Genomic DNA, 22,163 nt, shown 5'->3' with positions numbered 1-22,163 from the left:
ATGTGCAAGTGAACTGGCAGTATCTCTAACGAAGTTGTTTAATCTAAGTCTTAACTCTGGCAAGGTTCTAAGGGAGTGGAAAGAGATCAAGATAGTTCCATTACATAAAAATGGCTCCAAGACAGAAGTAGCAAATTACAGACCAATTGGTATATCTGGTGGGTGGATAAGAATATGATATTCAATAGGGGACAGCATGGCTTTGTAAAAGGCAGGTCCTGCCTCAGTAATTTACTCACATTTTATAATAAGATGATAGCAGAATTGGATCAAGGGAATGGCTACACCATGATACTGCTGAACTTTGCAAAGTCCAGCATAATAATATATCTTATGAATAATATATATGCATGGAAAACTATTACATAATTTGACTATTACATAATGAGAGAGGACTTTAAAGTATTGTTAAAGGTAGCGAAAGAAAAGAGTGACAGAGTTAGAATGGTGAGTCTGTTGCCGCGGTATGACAGAGAGGAGTTTAGAGGGAGGGCCATAATCGCAAATGACATTATGCGCAGGTTATGCAGACGTGTGGTGTGGAATTCGTGGACGTGTGGAATGAGTTTGATGGGCGAAAAGACTTATACAAGATGGATGGCCTGCATTTGAATGGACTTGGTGTGCGAAGACTGGAAAAAGTGTTGCTGAATGAAGTGAAAATGGATGTGCAGAACCAGGGAAACTAGAACTACCAAGGAGGGAGGGGAGTGGATATGCAGACAACAGTGAGACAGTTGAGTGTAAAAATGTATATAATGTACCTGAGCCAGCACTAAGGACAAAAAATGGGAATGGGACATTTAGAATAACGCATCAAGATAGGGGTGGGACAAAGGGATCACTGCATTTCATGTATACTAATGCCAGGAGTATTAGGAACAAGAAGGAAGAATTTTTGGCCTTGATTGGCTCTTCCTGGCCACAGGTTATTGGCATTAGTGAAACATGGCTGACAAAAGATGATATAGTTAGTGGGATAGAATGTGTAGGTTATAGTGTGTTTAGGAGGGACAGAGAGAATAAAATGGGGGGGAGGGGTGTTATTGATGATAGCTGATGAACTGCAGCCAAGGAGAATTGAAGTTGTATTGCAAGATAGTGAAAGGAGCTCATTTGAGGCTATTTGGTGTGAGATTGAGACTGGCAGAATAAAATATACAGTTGGGTGCTGCTATAGACCAGGTGATGGAATAGATGGTGGAGATAGTACGCATAAACCAATTGATGAAATGAGTGGAAGGAGGGTAATTATTATGGGGGATTTTAACTATAGTAACATTGATTGGAAGGAGGAGAGGACACTGAGGAAGGAAATGGATTTTATTCAATTATTAAGGGATAACTATCTGAGACAGCATGTAATTGAAAATACTAGGGGTGTGAGAGTGCTTGACCTGGTAATAGCATCTCACAATTTGACTAATGAAATATGACCATGTTGCCACCTATTGGTGAGAGTGATCATAAGGTCTTGACCTGGGAGGTGGCTAAAGGTGTGGAATTTTTGATTAAGACAGGGTATATGTGGAATTACCGTGCTGGCAAGTATGACAAGCTTAGGAGATTGCTTGGATCAGTGCCATGGCATGTACAACTGCAAGGGCTGGACGTCGATAGAGCATGGGACGTGGTCAAGGAGCATTTACAGGAGGTTATGGCTGATTGTATATCTAGGTTCCGAATAGTAAAACAAGTAGGGGTTAAATGGATGAATAACACCATTAAGCTTGAGCTGCAAAAAAAGAAACAACTGTGGAGGGAATTTAAAGAAAGGGGTGACTTGCAGGCACACGAACGGTATAAAGTGCAGGCCAGAAGGGTAACGAGTGTGGTAAAAACAGCAAAAGCCGATTATGAAAGGAAACTAGCTATGCAAGCAAAAGAGAATCCCAAACAGTTCTTTCAATATGCTGCAAGCAAGAAAAAAAACTGTACATGACAAAATGATTTTAAGGAATGACGATGGTAAGGAGGTCACTGAACCAGTCGATATAGTGGAGTTACTGAGCGAGCACTTTGCAAAAGTATATCATCCAGGTGGTGACATTGAAAAAATGAAGGAGCCATTAGTTTATACAGGAATTGTGATGAATGAAGTGGAAGTGAATAGTCTATTACAGAACCTTAATGTGAATACATCTGTGGGATGTAAACGGCTAAGGAATTATCAGTGCCCTTGACCATGTTGTTTAATCTGAGTCTCGGGTCTGGTTTAGTCCCGAAGGCGTGGAAAGAGGGGAAAATAGTTTCACTGCATAAAGGAGGATCCAAGACTATGGTTGCAAATTACCGACCAATCAGCATATCAGGAGTTATTGTCAAGGTCTTGGAGAAAGTAGTCAAGAGAAAAATACAGGAATGGATTGATGAAAATGAGATACTGTACAGGGGACAGCATGGCTTTGTAAAGGGTAGATCATGCCTCAGTAACTTGCTCAAGTTTTATAACAAGGTGATGGCTGAACTGGATAAGGGAAATGGGTTTACAGTGATACTGCTGGACCTGGCAAAGGCGTTTGACAGGATACCACATGGAATTCTAATCTGTAAACTACAACATATGGGAATGGATATAGGGTTGGTGAGATGGATAGGTGGGTGGTTGATGGAGAGATATCAAAGAGTGGTTTATTCAGGAGTGGAGTCCAAACGACGGCCTGTGACTAGTGGGGTGCCACAGGGTTCTGTTCTTGGACCACTGCTGTTTAATCTGTTCATTAACGATATAGGGAAGGATCTAAGTGGAACAGTTCATTTGTTCGCTGATGATGCAAAGTTGGGTAGGGCGATAGTGAATGCAGAAGATGTCAAAGTCTTGCAGGATGACTTACATAGATTGGAGTTCTGGGCTAAGGAGAATGGATGTCAATTTAATGTGACAAAATGTAAGGTTATGCATTTTGGGGTGAAAAGATTAGCAGCAGTATACCACATGGGTGGAACCGTACTCCAAGAGATTGATGAGACCAGGGACTTGGGAGTGTTGGTGGATAGGGAGATGAAGTTTAGGGGGCACATTGCGAAAGTAGCTAAATCAGCTCATGAACTCACTTGGTTGTTGAAAAATACCTTGACGAGCAGAGACAAGCAAGTTTTTTTACCTCTCTACCGAGCCTTGATAAGGCCTCATCTTGACTATTGTGCCCAGATTGATCACCTCGGTTCCTTCTCGATGGGGAGGAGGTGGAGAGGATCCAGAGGCGAGTGACTAAGATGATAGCAGGTCTATGGAATGAACCATATGAGAACAGGTTGAAGATTTGTGGGTTGCAGAAACTGGTTGATAGGCGGAAAAGGGGAGATATGATTGAGACATTCAAATTGCTAAAAGGATTCTATAAGATTAATTCAGAGGATATTTTTGAGATCAGGACTGGTGGTGGGAGAACTAGGGGACACCTATGGAAGCTTGGCAAGAGTGTGGTTAGCAGTGGTGTTAGAGCTGGGTTCTTTACTTTTAGAGTGGTAAATGAGTGGAATAAGCTGCCAGAGTCTGTTGTGGGTGCTATGACGGTGAGCGAGTTCAAGGCAAGGTATGATAGATACTGTGAGAATGTCGAATAGTTGTGTGGACATGATGTTTAGGACCTCCCTCGATGAGTCTAAGGACTCCCTGCAGTAGCCCGAAAATAATAATAATTTGTAGTAAATGAGAATGGATATGAGGCTGGTTGCATGGATAGGGAGGTGGCTGATCGACAGACACCAGAGGATGGTGTATGGTGGAGTGGAATCGATGCAAATGAGAGTGACTAGTGGAGTGCCCTGGCACTGTGTACTAGGACCACTACTCTTTAATTTGTATACATTAATGATATAGTAAAAAATTTGAAGAGGGATATTCAGTTGTTTGCCAATGATGCAAAACTAGGGAGGATAATAGTTGATAAAAGGTGATGTAGATATCTTACAGGAAATATATTGGTGGTGTGGGCAAAGAACAATGGTTGTCAATTCAATGCTGTAAAATATAAGGTAATGCACTTCAGGATGAAAAGATTACATACTTTGTATCATATTGATGGTACTAGTTTACAAGAAATTGATGAGGCTAGGGATCTGGGGATGATGTTAAATAGAGATTTGAAATTCAGAGGGCATATTGCAAGATTTGGCAAAATAGCTCAGAGGATTACTTTGATGCTGAAGAACACATTGACAAGTAAAGATAGGGAAGTTATTATCCCTATTTTTTAAGGCTGTGATTCAGCCATATGTTGACTACTGTGCACAGATTTGGTCACCTGTGTTTCTTGGAGATCGGGAGGTGGTGGAGAGAATTCAGAGATGAGTGATCAAACTGGTGACAGGTGTGTGGAATGTTCTCTATGAAGATAGACTGACAGTGTATGGGTTGAGAGTTTAGCTGAGGTGGAGGTGAAGGGATATGATAGAAACTTATAAAGTAACTAAAGGAATTCTATAAGATTGACACAAAAGAAATTTTTCAATACACAGGCAAATGTGTTTTCATTATGTCTTTTCATTTGGTGATACCTTTTATTAATCATATTTAAAAATTACATAAAGAAATAGACTTCAACATTTTTAAAATTTCAAACCATAAGTTGTTGTGATTTTTTTATTTTACTGCTTTATTGTTCTTACAGACCTTAACAGATGTATTAATACCAGCTACTATGCAGGAGATGAGTGAAATGTAAGTTGAACGTTTTATATTTGTTAGTATCATTGCAGGCTGCTACAGCATTAGAAGATGCTATGTAGGAATTTTAGGACAAAGCATCAGAATGCATTATTCATTATATATATGTGTGCATACATATCATTCCACAAGAAATCTTTTTTTTTTCTTTCTTTTTTGCATGGAGAGAGAGAGAGAATTCCTCTTAAAACTCATGTACAGTACCTTACCTCAATGTGTGAGACTCATTTGCCTGTTAGAATCAAGTAACAACTTGGCTTCATTATAAACTAATGATACATAAACCTAAACCGTAGGATAGTTAATCTTCTACATAGTTTGTCTGTCAAAGATTATATCCTCTGCAGGATGAAAAACCTGAGCTTCTGTAATGGAAAACCCTTCTGACTTTGCATGAGACTTACTAACTCATCTTGAATTAATGTCTCTAAGATTTTTTTTTCAAGTTGTAGATGGGATTGAAACCTATGTCTTTCCATCTGAAGGGCATGATCAATATCTAACTATGAATTCACACATATGCTACAGTAATTAACTTTTTAATAATATGTAAATATTTCACATCATCAGTAAAGTTATAAACAACTATAGGCATTACATTCAAAAAAACACATTAATGCACATGCTTACATTGGAATCCCTCTGTGTATACAGTAGTGTGCTTAAGGACTAAATACTATTGGGATGTAATTAAATTACATTAAAACTGATAAATTTATTTTATACAGTTGAGGATAACAATTTCCCACACTTTTGGGATAGTGAGACAGTCGTTACGGTTAAGATTGGGTCTGTGCCATAATGCTTCAACACTTTCTTTATACAAACACTCATGTTTATATATGGATCGATGTAGTAGCTTGGTGTGTTGCCATTGGATCCTGTGGTTGGTATTTTCACTCCATGCTATGCGAGCCCAGATTTGCAAGGTTTAATGAGACGGATGTGGTCTTGATGTTCAGAGACGCATTTATTTACAGATCTTCCTGTTTGTCCATAGTAAGACAAGTTACAAGAACATTGCACTTTGAATATGACAGGTAGCATTCAGTGGTAAGAGTTTGTCTTTTGTAAAAGGTAAAAAATTGAATTTGGTTGATTTGTTTATAGGTAGTAGCCAGTTTGCATTTCTTCAAAATTTTTTTGACAAATGTTCAGAGATGAATTGATATATGGTATAGGAGTCCTGTGGGCATCTTATTGTCTAGGTTGATGTTTTGGAGGGTGGTTAATAATTTTTTGAGTTCTTATTGGATTAAATCAATTTAGTAAGGTTGTATCTTTAATAATTTTTAATTCTTGTTTTAAAGATACTTCAAAGGAACAAAATTTGTGTGCTCTGGATACCAAAGATTTCATGATGCCGTATAAAATCATACATTGATTACGTTGGATGTGTGCATTGAGGAAGGAAATACTTTGCGATGATTCCTTTTCTAGTGTGAATTTGATGCGAGGATGTAGGTTGTTGATATTATTTGGAGAGTTAATTTCTTGTTTCATGCGACTCAGATTGCAAAGAAGTCATCATCATATCGTAGCCATATTGTTGGTTTTGGGTCAAAAGTGAAAATTTTTTCTTCTAAGTTTTCAAGAAACTTGGCTAATTTATCATCATCATCAAATTCCTGCCATGCACCCTCAAGGGGTGTATAGAATATGATAGTACTACATGAAAAATTTACATCATTACTAACTTCCTATTTACAACTTTCCTCCAGATCAGTCTGTTACTTGTCAAGACTCCAGTAGTATCAGATATTATATTTCTGTCGTCTAAGGCACATTGTACCGTATCAATCCACCTATATCTTAGTCTTCCTCTGGGTCGTTTTCCTGCCAACCTGGCAGAGAACACTTCTTTTGATAATCTTTCCTTGCCCATTCTGTTTAAATGACCATACCACTTGTGGTTAGCTCTGCTAACGCATTCCTGGATGCTGACAATGTCAAGTTCTTTCCTAATATCCTTTTGTTCATGCCTCTAATCTTTCTCAGGACTCTCATATCTGTGGTCTCTAGTCTTTGGTCAAGGGTTTTACTTCTGACCCAGCTCTCAGATCCATAAGTTAAAACTAGTTTGAACACTGTCTTGTATATAGCTAATTTAGTGTTCTGACTAATTTCTCTCTTATTCCATATGAATTTATTCAATTGACTTCCTACTATACCAGCTTTATTGATTCTGTTGTCTATTTCTATATTTAATTTACCATCTTCACTAAAAATCGTGCCTAAGTAGGTGAATGTTTTACTTGTTTCACAGGTTCTCCGTTCACAATGCAGTTGACATTTTCAACAATTCTGCCTATTTTCATCTTTGTCTTTTTATTGCTGACTTTCACACCATATCTATAACAACAGTTATTCAATTTAGTCAAGGAATCTTACAGACTCGTAACGGATTTATTGATAAGTATAACATCGTCCGCATAAAGCAGCTGACATTAATATCTCCAATTTTGATATCGTGTTTAATACCACTTTCCTTCATAATGTGATCCATATAGATAACGAATAACAGAGGGAATAATATACATCCTTGTCTCACACCAGATTTAACATTAAACCATCTTCCTGTACTTCCTTCAATCCTAACTGCTGATTTACAACTCAAATAAAGACTGTGTTGCTTGATATAATGCCCCATTGACACCATATAACTGTAGAATATTGAATAGCTTCTCTCTTGGCACCTTGTCATATGCCTTTTCCAGATCGACAAAACCTAAATACAGATCTATGTTATATTCCCATGATTTCTCCACTATTTGTCGTAAAGTGAAGATCTGACCCTCTATTTGGCCGGAATTCAGCTTGTTCTTCACCGAGCTTTTCTTCTACAATTCTTCTCAAATGTTTCTCAAGTATACTTGCATATATCTTACCAGGAACACTCAGTAGGGAAATACCTCTGTAATTCTCACATTCAGTTTTATTTCCCTTTTTATATATGGGTACTATGAGAGCTCTACTCCAATCACTGGGAATTCATCCTTCTGTCCACACCTTCTGAACTATGCAGTGTAAGACTTTTATACCACCATATACTTAAGCATTTCTGGTTGAATATCATCTACTCCTGCTGCCTTTCCACATTTCAAGCCTTTGATGGCTTTTTCTACTTCAAGTATGGATATGTATGTCCTGACAGTATGCCTGTCAAGTGTTTTTTACCACTGTGCTATCACGGCTTGTTTCATTTAGCAATTTTTCGAAGTAATTACTCCATACTTCAAGGATATCTTTCTCCTGTTTTCATGTCACCTTTATCATCTCTAACTTCTTTTACAGTACTATTTCCTCCATTTCTAAGCTTCTTCAACAACTCCAGAATATCTTATCACCTTCTTGGTATCTATTTTATATGTTCTTGCCAAAGTCCTCCCATGACTTTTGTTTAGTTGTTTTACACAGTGTTTAGCTTTCTTACGTTTGTCTCTGTATTCTCTTAGAGCACAAGCTGATTTGTTTGCCAGGAACTTTAGATATGCTTTCTTCTTTTCCTTCACTGCCTCTTTTACTTCCTGTGTCCACCATGGAGTTTTGATTTTTCTCTCCTTGCAGACAACTTCATCACATGCCTCTCTGGCTGAATAAATCAAGGTTTTCTTCAAGGCTTGCCACTGAATCTCTAAAGTTTGGTTCCTGTTCTCAAACTCTTTCATTTTTTCTTCAATAATCTTTGTGTATTTTAGTCTACAGTTCACATCTGAGAGAGCTGCTCAACTTTAATTCGCTTTAAAACTTTCTTACATGTTATTCTTTTCAATATGAAATTCAATTTTATCCTGCTCAAGACTAAATAGTGATCACTTCCAATTTGAAATCCTCTATACATACTAGTGTCCTGCACCAGGGAGAAAACATCACTATCAACAATAACATAGTCAATGAGACTTTCTTATTTCTTGCCTCTTCTCTCCATGTGAATTTGTGCACATTTTTATGTTGGAACATGGTATTAGTAATAACCAGTCCATGTCCTGAGCAGAAATCCAACAGGTATTTGCCATTATTTTTAGCTTTGCTCTTTTCTCCAAATTTGCCCAAAATATTTTTGTATGTCTGACAATCATTTCCTACTCTGCTATTTAGATCCCCAACAAGAACCAACTTTTCCTTTTTCATTGTGTCAGTTGCTTTATCTAAAGCCTCAAAAAATTCCTTAACTTCTACCTTAGCAGAATCTTCTGTGGGACCATAGGCACAAATAAGTCTCATTGTCCAGTTCCCCATTCTGATATTTGCACCCATCACTCTATTTAAGTCTGCCTGCCATTCAAGAAGATTAGCCTCGTATTTAGTGTTGAATACTATGGCTACTCCTTCTTTTCCTTGATTGTCATTGCCTGAATATAACATTTTGTATTTATTGCTCAGAGAGATCTCACGAGTTTTTGTCTTTTTTGTTTCAGTCACCCTTATTATGTCGATCTGGTACTTATCTAATTCCTCAGCTAGCTCCATTTCTTTGCCATTCAGTCTTCTTATGTTGATAGTACCAATCTTTAACTCTGGTGATGTTGTGTTGGGGTGTTTTTTCAGATTTGTTTCAGTAGCTGACTTTTCGCTGTTCACCCTGATTCCCTGGTGAAAATAACGGGGACCTTGTTTAACCAGGTGATGCCCCAGCCGGCATGAAATTTTGTCATGTTGTACCATCATTTTGTACTTTGGTTTAAGCCAATAAGAATTGGTCGGCTAAATCCCAAATTGCCAGTCCATCCTCGTTCGTACAGTATCCAGTAGATGCCCAACAGGGTGCACCACGAGAAGGTGTGGATTGGACAGTAGGTCAAAAGCCCTGGTCGGTTATCCACATTCCTTTAAAGGCTATGTGGAGGTTTCCTCTCAGTTATACAGCTTTGACCCTTAAGCACCCCTGGCTAATTTATTATTATTATTTTGGGTATCTCCATGAAGTCAGTAGACTCATCGCGGGAGACCCAAACTATCAAAACAATATCTATCATATCTCTTCTTGAATTCATTTACAGACGAAGAATTCACAACTGAGTCAGGCAATGCATTCCACTCATTCATCACCTTCCAGACAAAAAACCTCATTCTCACACCCTTGTTAACCACACTTTTCCTTAATTTCCAGATGACCTCTTGTTCTTCCATCACTATCACACAGCTGAAACATTTACCCTGTATATAAAGGGGAATAATAACCTCTTTATCTCTCGATTTTATCTCTTTATCCCTGGGGGTGCTTAAGGGTCAAAGCTGTATAATTGAGAGGAGACCTCCACATAGCCTTTAAAGGAATGCGGAGAACCGACCAGGGCTTCTGACCTAATGTCCAATCCTCACCTTCTCGTGGTGCACCCTGTTGGGTATCTACTTTGATACTGAACGAACGAGGATGAGCTGGCAATTTGGGATTTAGCCGACCAAATTGTATTCTTATTGGTTAAACCAAAATAAAAAAATGATGGTACAACATGACAAAATTTCATGCTGGCTGGGGTGTCGCCCGGTTAAACAGGGCCCCCGTTGTTTTTGCCAGGGAACCAGGGCGAACAGTGAAAAGTCAGCTACTGGAACAAATCTGAAAATAAACCCTAACTCAACATCACCAGAGTTAAAGATCGGTACTATCAATGTAAGAAGCCTGAATGGCAAAGAAATGGAGCTAGCTGAGGAATTACATAAGTACCAGATCGACATAATAGGGGTGACTGAAACAAAAAAGACCAAAACTGGTGAGATCTTTCTGAGCAATAAATACAAAATGTTATATTCAGGCAATGACAATCAAGGAAAAGAAGGAGTAGCCATAGTATTCAACACAAAATACGAGGCTAATCTTCTTGAATGGCAGTCAGTCTCAAGTAGAGTAATGTGTGGCAAATATGAGAATGGGGAACTGGACAATGAGACTTATTTGTGCCTATGGTCCCACAGAAGGTTCTACTAAGGTAGAAGTGGAGGAATTTTTTGAGGCTTTAGAAAAAGCAACTGACACAATGAAAAATGAAAACTTGGTCCTTGTTTGGGATCTAAATAGCAGAGTAGGAAATGATTGTGAGACATACAAAAATATTTTGGGAAAATTTGGAGAAAAGAGCAAAGCTAATAATAATGGCAAATATCTGTTGGATTTCTGCTCAGGACATGGACTGGTTATTACTAACACCATGTTCCAACATAAAAATGTGCACAAATTCACATGGAGAGAAGAGGCTAGGAATAAGAAAAGTCTCATTGACTATGTTATTGTTGATAGTGATGTTTTCTCCCTGGTGCAGGACACCAGAGTGTACAGAGGATTTGAAATTGGAAGTGATTACTGTTTAGTCTTGAGCAGGATAAAATTGAATTTCATATTGAAAAGAATAACATGTAAGAAATTTTTAAAGCGAATAAAAGTTGAGCTGCTCTCAGATGTGAACTGTAGGCTAAAATACACAAAGATTATTGAATTAAAAATGAAAGAGTTTGAGAACAGGAATCAAACCTTGGAGATTCAGTGGCAAACTCTGAAGAAAATATTGATTGATTCTGCCAGAGAGGCATGTGGTGAGGTTATCTGTAAGGATAAAAAAATCAGAACTCTCTGGTGGACACAGGAAGTTAAAGAGGCAGTGAAGGAAAAGAAGAAAGCATACCAAAAGTTCCTGTCAAATAAGTCAGCTTGTGCTCTTAGAGAATATAGAGACAAATGCAAGAATGCTAAACGCTGTGTAAAACTAGCTAAACAAAAGTCATGGGAGGACTTTGGCAAGAATATAGAAAATAAATATCAAGAAGGTGGCAAAATATTATAGAGGTTGTTGAAGAAGCTTAAGAATGGAGGAAAGAGTGCTGTAAAAGGAATTAGAGATGATAAAGGTGACATGAAAACGAGAGAAAAAGATATCCTTGAAGTATGGAGTAATTACTTTGAAAAACTGCTAAATGAAACAAGCAGTGATGACAGCACAGTGGTAAAAAAACACTGACCAGGCATGCAGTCAGGAATACATATCCATACTAGAAGTAGAAAAATCCATCAAAAGCTTGAAATGTGGAAAGGCAGCAGGAGTAGTTGATATTTGACCAGAAATGCTGAAGTATGGTGGTATAAGGGTCTTACAGTGGCTGCACTGCATAGTTCAGAAAGCCTGGACGGAGGGACGAATTCCCGATGATTGGAGTAGAGCTCTCATAGTACCCATATATAAAAAGGGAAATAAAACTGCATGTGAAAATTACAGAGGTATTTCCCTACTGAGTGTTCCTGGCAAGATCTATGCAAGTATACTTGAGAAACGGTTGAGAAGAATTGTGGAAGAAAAGCTTGGTGAAGAACAAGCTGGATTCAGGTCAAATAGAGGCTGTCAGGATCAGATCTTCACTTTACGACAAATAGTCGAGAAAGCATGGGAATATAACAAAGATCTGTATTTAAGTTTTGTCGATCTGGAAAAGGCATATGACAAGGTGCCAAGAGAGAAGCTATTCAATATGCTGCAGTTATATGGTGTCAATGGGACATTATATCAAGCAATACTTAGTCTTTATTTGAGTTGTAAGTCAGCAGTTAGAATTGAAGGAAGTACAGGAAGATGGTTTAATGTTAAATCTGCTGTGAGACAAGGATATACATTATCCCCTCTGTTATTCATGATCTATATGGATCACATTATGAAGGAAAGTGGTATTAAACATGATATCAAAATTGGAGATGCTAATGTCAGCTCTTTTCTTTATGCGGACGATGTTATACTTCTAAATAAATCTGCTACAAGTCTGCAAGATTCTCTGACTAAATTGAATAGCTGTTGTAATAGATATGGTATGAAGGTCAGCAATAAAAAGACAAAGACAATGAAAATAGGCAGAATCATTGAAAATGTCAACTGTGTTGTGAATGAAGAACCTGTGGAACAAGTAAAACATTTCAGCTATTTAGGCACGGTTTTTACTGAAGATGGTAAATTAAATATAGAAATAGACAACAGAATCAGCAAAGCTGGTATGGTGGGAAGTCAATTGAATAAATTCATATGGAATAATAGAGAAATTAGTCGGAACACTAAATTAGCTGTATACAAGACAGTGTTCAAACCAGTTTTAACTTATGGATCTGAGAGCTGGGTCTGAACTAAAACACTTGACCAAAGACTAGAGACCACAGATATGAGAATCCTGAGAAAGATTATAGGCGTGAACAGATGGCATCAATGGCAATATCATATTAAAAACAAGGATATTAGGAAAGAACTTGACATTGTCAGCATCGAGGAATGCGTTAGCAGAGCTAATCTCAGGTGGTATGGTCACTTAAACAGAATGGGCGAGGAAAGATTAGCAAAACAAGTGTTCTCTGCCAGGTTGGCAGCAAAACGACCGAGGAAGACCAAGATATAGGTGGATTGATACAGTACAAAGTGCTTTAGACGATAGAAATATAAGATCTGATAATGTTGGAGTCTTGACAAGTAACAGACTGATTTGGAGGAAAATTGTAGATAGGAAATTAATAATGATGTAATTTTTTTCATGTAGTACTATCATATCCTGTACACCCCTTGAGGGTACATGGCAGGAATTTGATGATGATGATGATTATCTCTGGATATCTCAATAACCAAATAATCATCTCCCTATCCACCTAAGTCCTAGCCTCATCAATCTCTTGGAGTACCATTCCATCAATGTATACACATCTGGTATTCTTTTAATCCCAAAGTGCGGAACTTTACACTTTTCGACATTGAACTGACATACATTACCTTTTATCCCTTTTTCCAGCTTATTTAAATCATCCTGCAAACTCTCAACATCAGCTTGATTTTTTATTGCACTACCCAACTTTGCCTCATCAGCACACATCTGAATATCTCACTTGAATCCATTTCCTATATCATTTATGTACAAATTAAACAACAATGGCCCAAGCACAGAGCCCTGAGGCACAACATTGGTCACCTGCCTCATCCTGGACTGTGCTCTTCCATACACCACCTTCTGGTATCTCTCTCTGAGCCATTCTCCTATGCATATCACCTATCCATCCCCATCTGCTCCAATTTGTGCAACAGTATTCCATGGGATATCCTGTCAAAAGCCTTAGCAAAATCCAGAAGTACCACTGCATAGCCTTTTCTTTTGTCCAACTCAAATGTCATTCTATTATAAAAAGTTATTAAATTGCTAAGGCAGGATTGACCTTTAAACCATGTTGGCCCCTACAGAGTATCATGTCCCAATCCACCCATTCTTGAATTTTGTCTTTAACCAACTTTTCCAATACTTTTACCACCACTCCTGAGATGGTGATTGGTTTGTAATTAACTACCGCAGTTTTAGAGCCACCTTTATGCTAAGGAACTACTTTGCCTTACTTCCACTCCCTAGGGACCATACCAGAGTTCAGACTTGAATTAAATAACCAAGTAAGAGACTTTGACAATTTCTTTGCACGTTCACGCAACACCTGAGCTGATATTCCATCTAAACCTACAGCAGTGTTTGCATTTAAATTTTGCAATATACTAAGTACCTCTGATTTCTTAACTTCAATTCTCACATTAGTTATTGCTACAGGTACAAAGATATCCTCACTTGGGTGATAGACTTTTGAAAAGTGATCACTCAGTAACTCTACTATTACATCTGAATTGGTTGCCTCAATACCATCAGCACCCACTAAAGTTATCCTTCTGAAGTCATTCTTCCTTTTACCTAAGGTCTTCTCATAATCTGATTTAGCTTTTCTTACTATGCTGGTAACCTTCCTAGCTTGAGCCTTGTACTGCTCATGGGTGTACAGATTGCCTTTCTCCTTGTAAATTCTCCATAACATTTTCTTTTTTTGCAGATCAAGCTTGCTACTACTACTCATCCATCTAATGCCTACCTTGTTTGTCTTCCTGACCTTGGGGACACAATCTGATATTGCCTTCCTCAGATACCTGCTGATTTTATCCCATGCACTACTAACGTCTTTCCTCTGCAATATGTTCTGCCATGGACAGCTGCAAGCTCACTCTGAAGCTTGTTATAATTGCCTAACCTGTAGTTCTGTATATACTCTTTCTTAAGAGAGAAATCCACAAATTTTACAACCTCCCAAGTCAATACCATATGATTGCTCTCACCAATTGGAGGTAACATGGATACCTTACTTATATTAGTTCAGAGGATATACATATATCCTCTGAACTAATGACCAGGTCCAACACTCTCACACCACGTGTACCTTCAGTTATGTGCTGTTTCAAGTAATTATCTCGTAGAAGATGTATGAATTCCATTTCCTTTTTGCCACATGATATTTCCACCTTCCAATTGATATCACCATAATAATCACTAACCCTGCACTCATTGCACTAATTTGCTGATGCATAAATTCAATATCACCCCCTGTACCCCCTGGCCTATAGCAGCAATCAACTGTATATTTGGTTGCATTAGTCGCTATTTCACACCAGACTGCTTCAAATGAACTATCATTCACATGTCTATCATCTTAATATACTACTTTCTTTGGCTGCAACTCATCAGCTATCATCAACATACTCCCCCACCCATTCTATCTTCCCTATCCTCCCTGAAAATACTGTACCCATCACATTGAATTACAGTAACCACATATTCTGCTGACAGCCAAGTTTCACTAATGCCTACATCTTTTGGTGAGATTGCACTGACTAATGCCAAAAATTCTTCCCCCTTATTTCGAGTGCTTCTTGCATTAGTATACAAAAATTGCAGATTCGCTTTAGTTCTTGTACTAGCTTTAGACCTGATACACATGTCTCTAATTTCAGTAGTCCCATGCAGATTTTTATCCACTTTATTCTGCAATTTATTCTGCGAATAAGAATCAACAAATATACAATCACTGCTTAAGATTCTCCCTCTTACACTCAACCTTTTCAATTTTAGTTTCCCTGCCCATTTACTTCAACTTGTTCAGAAAACAGTAACTTCTTCAATCGTTTATGACCTTCCATGTTCAGATGCAACCCATCTCTTACATACAGCTGTCTTTTGTCTTCAAACACAACCTCCACATCAACAAATTCCAGACCTCTTTTTTTTTTGCACATTCTTGCAATCATATTATTCATTATCATTGCTAGTCTACTTAAATCATTATTGTCAATACGAGGCAGCACACATACTATCCTCCCTTTGACACTTTTCTTTTTCACAATATCTAACAATGTTCTTAAATCTTTTGCTACCCAATTTATACTACCACTCAGGTCATTTGTACCCACCATAACTATCATCTTTTCTGCATCATGTCCTCTCTTTATTGTTAAAGCCACTTTCTCTATTGTTCCACCAGCCAAGCACTCCTCAGGCATACTGCTCTCCATACCCTTAATCATAGAATCACCATATATTGTACCACTCATAACTTCATTCAAGTCCAAACAAGAGTCACTCATGGCCTCATTTTCTATGCTATTCAGCATGACTCTCCCAGTTTCATTACTCAATGCTCTTTTACTTATCCCTCACCCTCACGACATCTTTTTCTTCTAGACCTCTTGTACTTTCATTCTGTTGACTCCCATACTATTTATTACTTCATCAATCACCAAAGACTCTCCCATACTTAATCCTGTTCTAGTTACTTCAGCTGTAATCTCCATAGTCCTAATTTCTCTATTCAACACATTTAACTCTTTGCTGAGCACTTCCAATTCCTCTTGCAGAAGATGAAGATCACTTTTCATTTTCACGAACTCCTGCCGAAGTTCTTCCGCTAAGGTCCTGATGTCTGCTTCCATTCCTAATAGCTCCAGCCTATCTCGACAGTTCTCACATGCGTCGACGTTTTCATTCTTCTCATTTAGCCAAACAGTCCACAGATCTTTCACATTCTTTGGCTTCTACGTATAGCAGTTTCCGCAAAGCATCCATTGTGAAAAATCCAACGCAGAGCCAGACTTTTGTATAGAAGTCTTTCGAGCTGCTGACGTACATCTCTTGTTGGAAGTCATCTTTAGATGCTGAAGTAGTAGTGAAACAAACAGCAGCGAAAACAATATATACAACAGAGTTTCAAACAATAATAACACCACTGAAGGACACTTGTATCCAACTGAAGCACAACTGCAGCACAATTTGAGACAAAAAGTCACACTATACTTTAATTTAAAAACACGTTTTCTAGCATAACTCAACACGACCGCCACGTTCACTAGTGACACTCCCAATTTAGGCGATAAGGATGAGCCCATTGCTGTTCCTTCCTCTTGTTTATATATTTTATTTTTCTATGTGAAGTAATTTACATTTACAATTTAAATTTACAATCACATCAGGTGATGTGATTATAAATTTAAATTATTATTAACTCTATATTTAAACCAAACCTAGTTCAAAAACAAACCAGGCTAAAAGTATACAATACATTAGCCCTACTGCTCTTAATGTATGGAAGTGAAATCTGGACAATAAAACAAAAAGACAAACAAAGATTAACAACAGCAGAAATGAAGTTTATGAGAAAAACTGCAAAGTATACCCTATTTGATCACAAAAGAAACGAAGATATTATGAAAGAATTAAACCAAGAACCAGTAATAGAAAAAATTAAAAAATATAAACATAAATGGATGGAACACGTTCAAAGAATGAAAACAGAAAGATTACCAAAACAAGCCTTAAAGTACAAGCCATTAGGAAAAAGAAAACCAGGACGTCCTCTTAAACGATTCAACGATGACTTCTAAGGCCGGAACAGGCCATGCTAGGCCTAAAACCTTGATACGTATGATGATGATGACATCAGGTGATGTGATTGTAAATTTGAATAATTCAACAATATCGGATGGAAATTTTGGGGTTAACAATTCTATTGTCTCTTTGTGAGGAATATTAGTGAAGAGAGAGACAATGAAGCTTATTAACAAGTCCATATCTGACAGTTTAATGTCTTTTATTTTTGTGTGAAATTCTGTGGAATTTTTTAGCGATGAAGCTGAGTGGCCTATGAGGGAACAAAGAAGGTTAGATAAAAATATATATGTGAATTTATAGTTATGAATACTCCACAGGTTTGTCTATATAAGAATGGTCAATATTTATTGAGTTGTCAAAAGACTGTTTCTCAACCTCTCTGTACAGTTTCTAGGGATGATCTTTGATTTTCTCAGCACCCTCTGTAATATATTTCCTTAGTCTATCTGATAAACAACTTTCAGTAAATGTCAGTCATTACTTTTTTTCTTCTCCCTCCAGACTCTGCAATTTACATTCCTTCAATCCATTCTCATAAGCACATTACTACAATTTATACTCACCTAATTTTCACTTTCAGACCTTATTTAATGTTTCTTTTCCTGAAATGTAAGGTACTAATCAATGCATGTTTTTGATGGTTTTTAGAACTCTTACAATGTATCCACTATTAGCTCCCTAATTACCTGACACATTGCTTGCCTCTGTCACTCTGCAGTGTAGCCATTCTCTCTTTTGGCTAAGTGCGAACCTTACGCTTAATTGCATTGAACTGTATCTCCCACTTACTGCTTATAGTGCTAGACTAAAAGGACTGTCATCTCAAAATTCTTGCTTTAACTCTCTCATATTTACATTTTCCAAACAGCTGAATATTGTCCTTCAAACCATAGACTTTATCATCACCACCATCAAATTAAAATAGCATTAGAGCAGACCAAGTACAGAATCCTGTGGAATCTATTTTTTTTTCTCTCTCTCTCTTCCTCCTTTTCTGAAATACCACTCTTTTGTACGCATTATTGATATCTAACTACTGGTCATCTCTCCTGCTTTCTTATTTAAGTAACTTATCTATTATTCATTCTCATTTCCCTTCATTTAAACTCATACTGATCATGTGATATTCCATCAGCTGTCTTTGCAGAGTTGAGGTAAAAAAATGCATATCTCCTCTAGCCAATCCAAAGTCACCTTATTCAAAAATAAGTAGATTATTAATATAAAGATTTTCAGAACACAAATCATTCGAGTATTATGTTTCTGTTTTAGACACTATCCTCTTTATAATTGCACTATCTTTTTTCATCCTCCTGTTCTCTCTCTCTCTAGGGACATTTTTCAGTAGGAAAAACTAGAAAACACCAAAGCTAAATATATTACACACTTATAAGTTTAGTTATTAACTAATCTTATTAGTTAATTAAGCTTATTATCTCATATACTGCACATTTATCATATGTCAGTCCGTCTCTCTTATTCTTTCTAGCTTATGCTACTTAATTTCTGCCAACATGAAGTGCATTAACAAAAGATTTATTGAGTATTCTCTGGCTGTCATTAGCAACCATCTATAGCAGTTAGTGCTTTTCTTTGTTTTGCAAGTAATTAAAGAGCTCATCAGGATTGCTTAGTTTACTTTGCAACATTTTTCCATATTCTACTTTTCCTTCTCACCACATACACCACGTTCCTTACTTGTGTTTTATACTACTTGTGAATTTTTTTTTAAAATTCCCTCCTGCCTGTATTTCTTTCACAACATATCCTACATTATTTATCTGCTTCACATCTAATCTGTTTATCTGTAGCAATGCAGTTTAATGTGCCATTTTAAACATAGTCTTGAACCACCTATTCAAAGAATTGTTACTATCTTGATCTAGTTTTTTTGATGCTGAATATATATATGCCTTCTGAGTGTCATTGATATCTGGTTTTTGTTTTTCCCTATTCTCATCCTTTACAGGAATTTTCTAAATCTCTCATCAGAACCACCTACTATCCAAACTGTGTTCACTTCATTTTTGAACCAGATAGTCTAATCCATTGTTACTTATTCCTCCCATTAGGCTTTCCTTTAAGGAAACATTCTTCTGCTGTCAACATTCATATTCTTCTTTTATCCTACTGCTACAACTATATATATGACTATTATTATATGGGTATCTCCATGGTGTCAAGACTCATCATGGGAGAATCCCTAGTAAATGTTTTACACACAATATTTATCATACCTCTCCTGAAACTGTTTTCACTGTCAGGGTACTCACAACTAATTCTGGCAATCCATTCCACATACTCATTCACCACTCTCCAAGTGAAAGATCTACTCTGCACATCCTTATTAACCACACTCTTACACAACTTCCAGTTCTGTCATATCTCCTAGTTTACACCTATCAACTAAACTTTCCAAACCCACATGTCTTTAACCTATCCTCATAGGGAGCATTTCACAAATCTGTCACCAGCTTGGACACTTATCTCTGAATCCTTTCTAATTCCTGGTTCCGAAGAAACTCATGATGATTCAGATGTAGCTGAATCAGATGTAGCCTTATAAAGAGGGATAAATAACCTTCTTGTCTTTACTTGTAAACATGTTTCTCAACATCCCAGTAATCCTTTGAGCTATTTACCAACTTTGAAATTGTTCTCTGAACTTCAACTCTGTCCACCATTACCCGCAACTTTTTAACCTCATCAATTTCCTGCAAATCCGTTACCATCAGTGTTATACAGAGTATGTAACCTTTTCTCCCTGAAGTGCATAACCTTACATTTTGCAACATTAAATTGATAATCATTATTCTTTGTCCATAATGTCAATTTATTTATGCTCGTGTCTAAAAGCTAGGGACGAACTACATTTTTACTTGTATATATGAAAAACTTTTCATGACTACAGCCAAATATGCTGTAGTCATGAAAAGATTCATTGATCAAATTAAATTCCAATACATTTTTGGCAAAAGTTACAAATTTCATAAGGATGTAGTTAAGGAATTAATGTACAGAATTAATGCACACAGAAAACTATGTGCAGAGACATTTCAGTATGGAATATGTCCACCCTGAACTGTGATGCAGCTCTCACAGTGTTGCATGATGCTTAGCACTAAGTGATTTAGAAGCTCTTGAGGCAAACTGGCCCACTCCTCCTTCAGAGCAAGGATAAGTCTTCATTATTTTCTGGAGGGAAATTTTGAGCAGCAATGCATCTCTCTTATTGCTTCTCATATGTCTTCTATGGGGTTGAGATCTGGAGTGCATGCTGCCCACTTGATTTGATTAATATCTTCGGTCTCCAGAAGTATCTCTGCTACTCGTGTATCACGTGATGTGGCAATGTTATCCATAAAAATGAATTCTTTGCCTCAGCACCATGGAACAATTGAACGTGATGTTGAAGAACTTCATTGCAATGTCGTTCATCAGTCAGTTCCTTTTTCCAGCACTTAGCTCATTGCATCCATTAAGCATGATGTCTACCCACCCCATGACCCCAGCATCATCATATCTATCCTTTCAAGAATATTCTCGGAATGATAAGCAGTACTACTTTCAGGCCAGATCAATTGTTGTCTCGAATCGATGCAAAGACTAAAATGACTCATCTGTAAAGAGTGTGTTAGCCCATTGTTGTCTTGTCCAATTTTTGTGGATACGACACCATTGAAAACATACTGTACAATGAACTGTAATTAAAGGAATGCAGACTACAGGTCTTTAGGCGTATATGAGGGTGGTCTGAAAAGTTCTCAGCCTCAACTATAGATGGCAACACTATCAGCAAGATTTTTTTTTTTAAGTTGGTACATCTGTCATATGCATACAGGAAATTGCAAGTCATTCTATCAAGTAGTTTGCTTTATACAGCTGTCTGAAGCAATGTTATCCATAAAAATGAATTCTTTGCCTCAGCACCATGGAACAATTGAACGTGATGTTGAAGAACTTCATTGCAATATCGTTCATCAGTCAGTTCCTTTTTCCAGCACTTAGCTCTGTATCCCTTGAAGTGGATAAAATTGAGTATTGTGTGGTTATAAAATTCTTTTGTAAAAGAAGGTTTAACACCAAAAGAAATTCATTCGAAGTTCATAAAAGTTTATGGGCACTCTTATCCTTCGTTTTCAACAATTAAGAAATGGGCTGCCAAGTTTAAAACGTCCAAAAAGTGTAACAATACCAGAAATCATTGATCGAGTGCACGATATGGTATTGGATGACCGGTGAGTCAAAGTGCATGAAATTGCTGAGGCTATAGGCATTTCAAAAGAACGTGTAGGATATATTTTTCATGAAGAATTGCATATGAAAAAGCTTTGTGCAAGATGGGTGCTGTGCTTGCTCACAGCATATCAAAAATGCACTCACATGAAAATCTCTGAACAGTGCTTGGAGCATTTTAACAAGAATTAAACTGATTTTGTGCATCGACTGTTAATGAGACTTGGTTTCACCATTACACACCAGAATCCAAACAGCAGTCAAAACTGTGGACAGAAGCTGGTTGTTCAGCGTCAAAGAAGACGAAGTCGGTTCCATTAGCAGGAAACGTCATGGCATTGGTGTTTTGGGATGCTAAAGGCATTTTGTTTACTAATTATCCTGAAAAGGGTAAAACAATAACTGGGGAATATTATTCTGAATCTTTTAACCAGACTAGACGAAAAAATTTGTGAGAAAAGACCTGGTTTGTAGAAGAAAAAAAATCATCTTTCATCATGACAATACATCTGCCCACAAAAGTGTTTTGGCAATGGGAAAATTAAGGTATCTGCACTAT

The 22,163-nt window shown here is 37.3% G+C and overlaps 1 protein-coding gene across 6 annotated transcripts in view; it reads left to right on the top strand.

Annotated features, from left to right (window-relative positions):
• LOC150099659 (DNA-binding protein RFX6-like) overlaps positions 1-22,163 on the top strand; it is a 295,066-nt gene that overhangs the window by 129,933 nt on the left and 142,970 nt on the right. For all 6 annotated transcript variants that reach the window (XM_090404483.1, XM_090404484.1, XM_090404485.1 and 3 more), the window contains one exon: positions 4,614-4,663. In XM_090404483.1, coding sequence (XP_090260609.1) covers positions 4,614-4,663 — 50 coding nt within the window. The remainder of the gene's footprint in view (positions 1-4,613; positions 4,664-22,163) is intronic.

This window comes from Typopeltis vanoorti, chromosome 14 (assembly GCF_054136105.1).
Source record: "Typopeltis vanoorti isolate ZY-2024b chromosome 14, IOZ_Tvanoo_1.0, whole genome shotgun sequence".
Taxonomy (NCBI): domain Eukaryota; kingdom Metazoa; phylum Arthropoda; class Arachnida; order Uropygi; family Thelyphonidae; genus Typopeltis; species Typopeltis vanoorti.
Note: the sequence above shows the minus strand (reverse complement) of the source record. Positions and strands in the feature narration are given on the sequence as shown.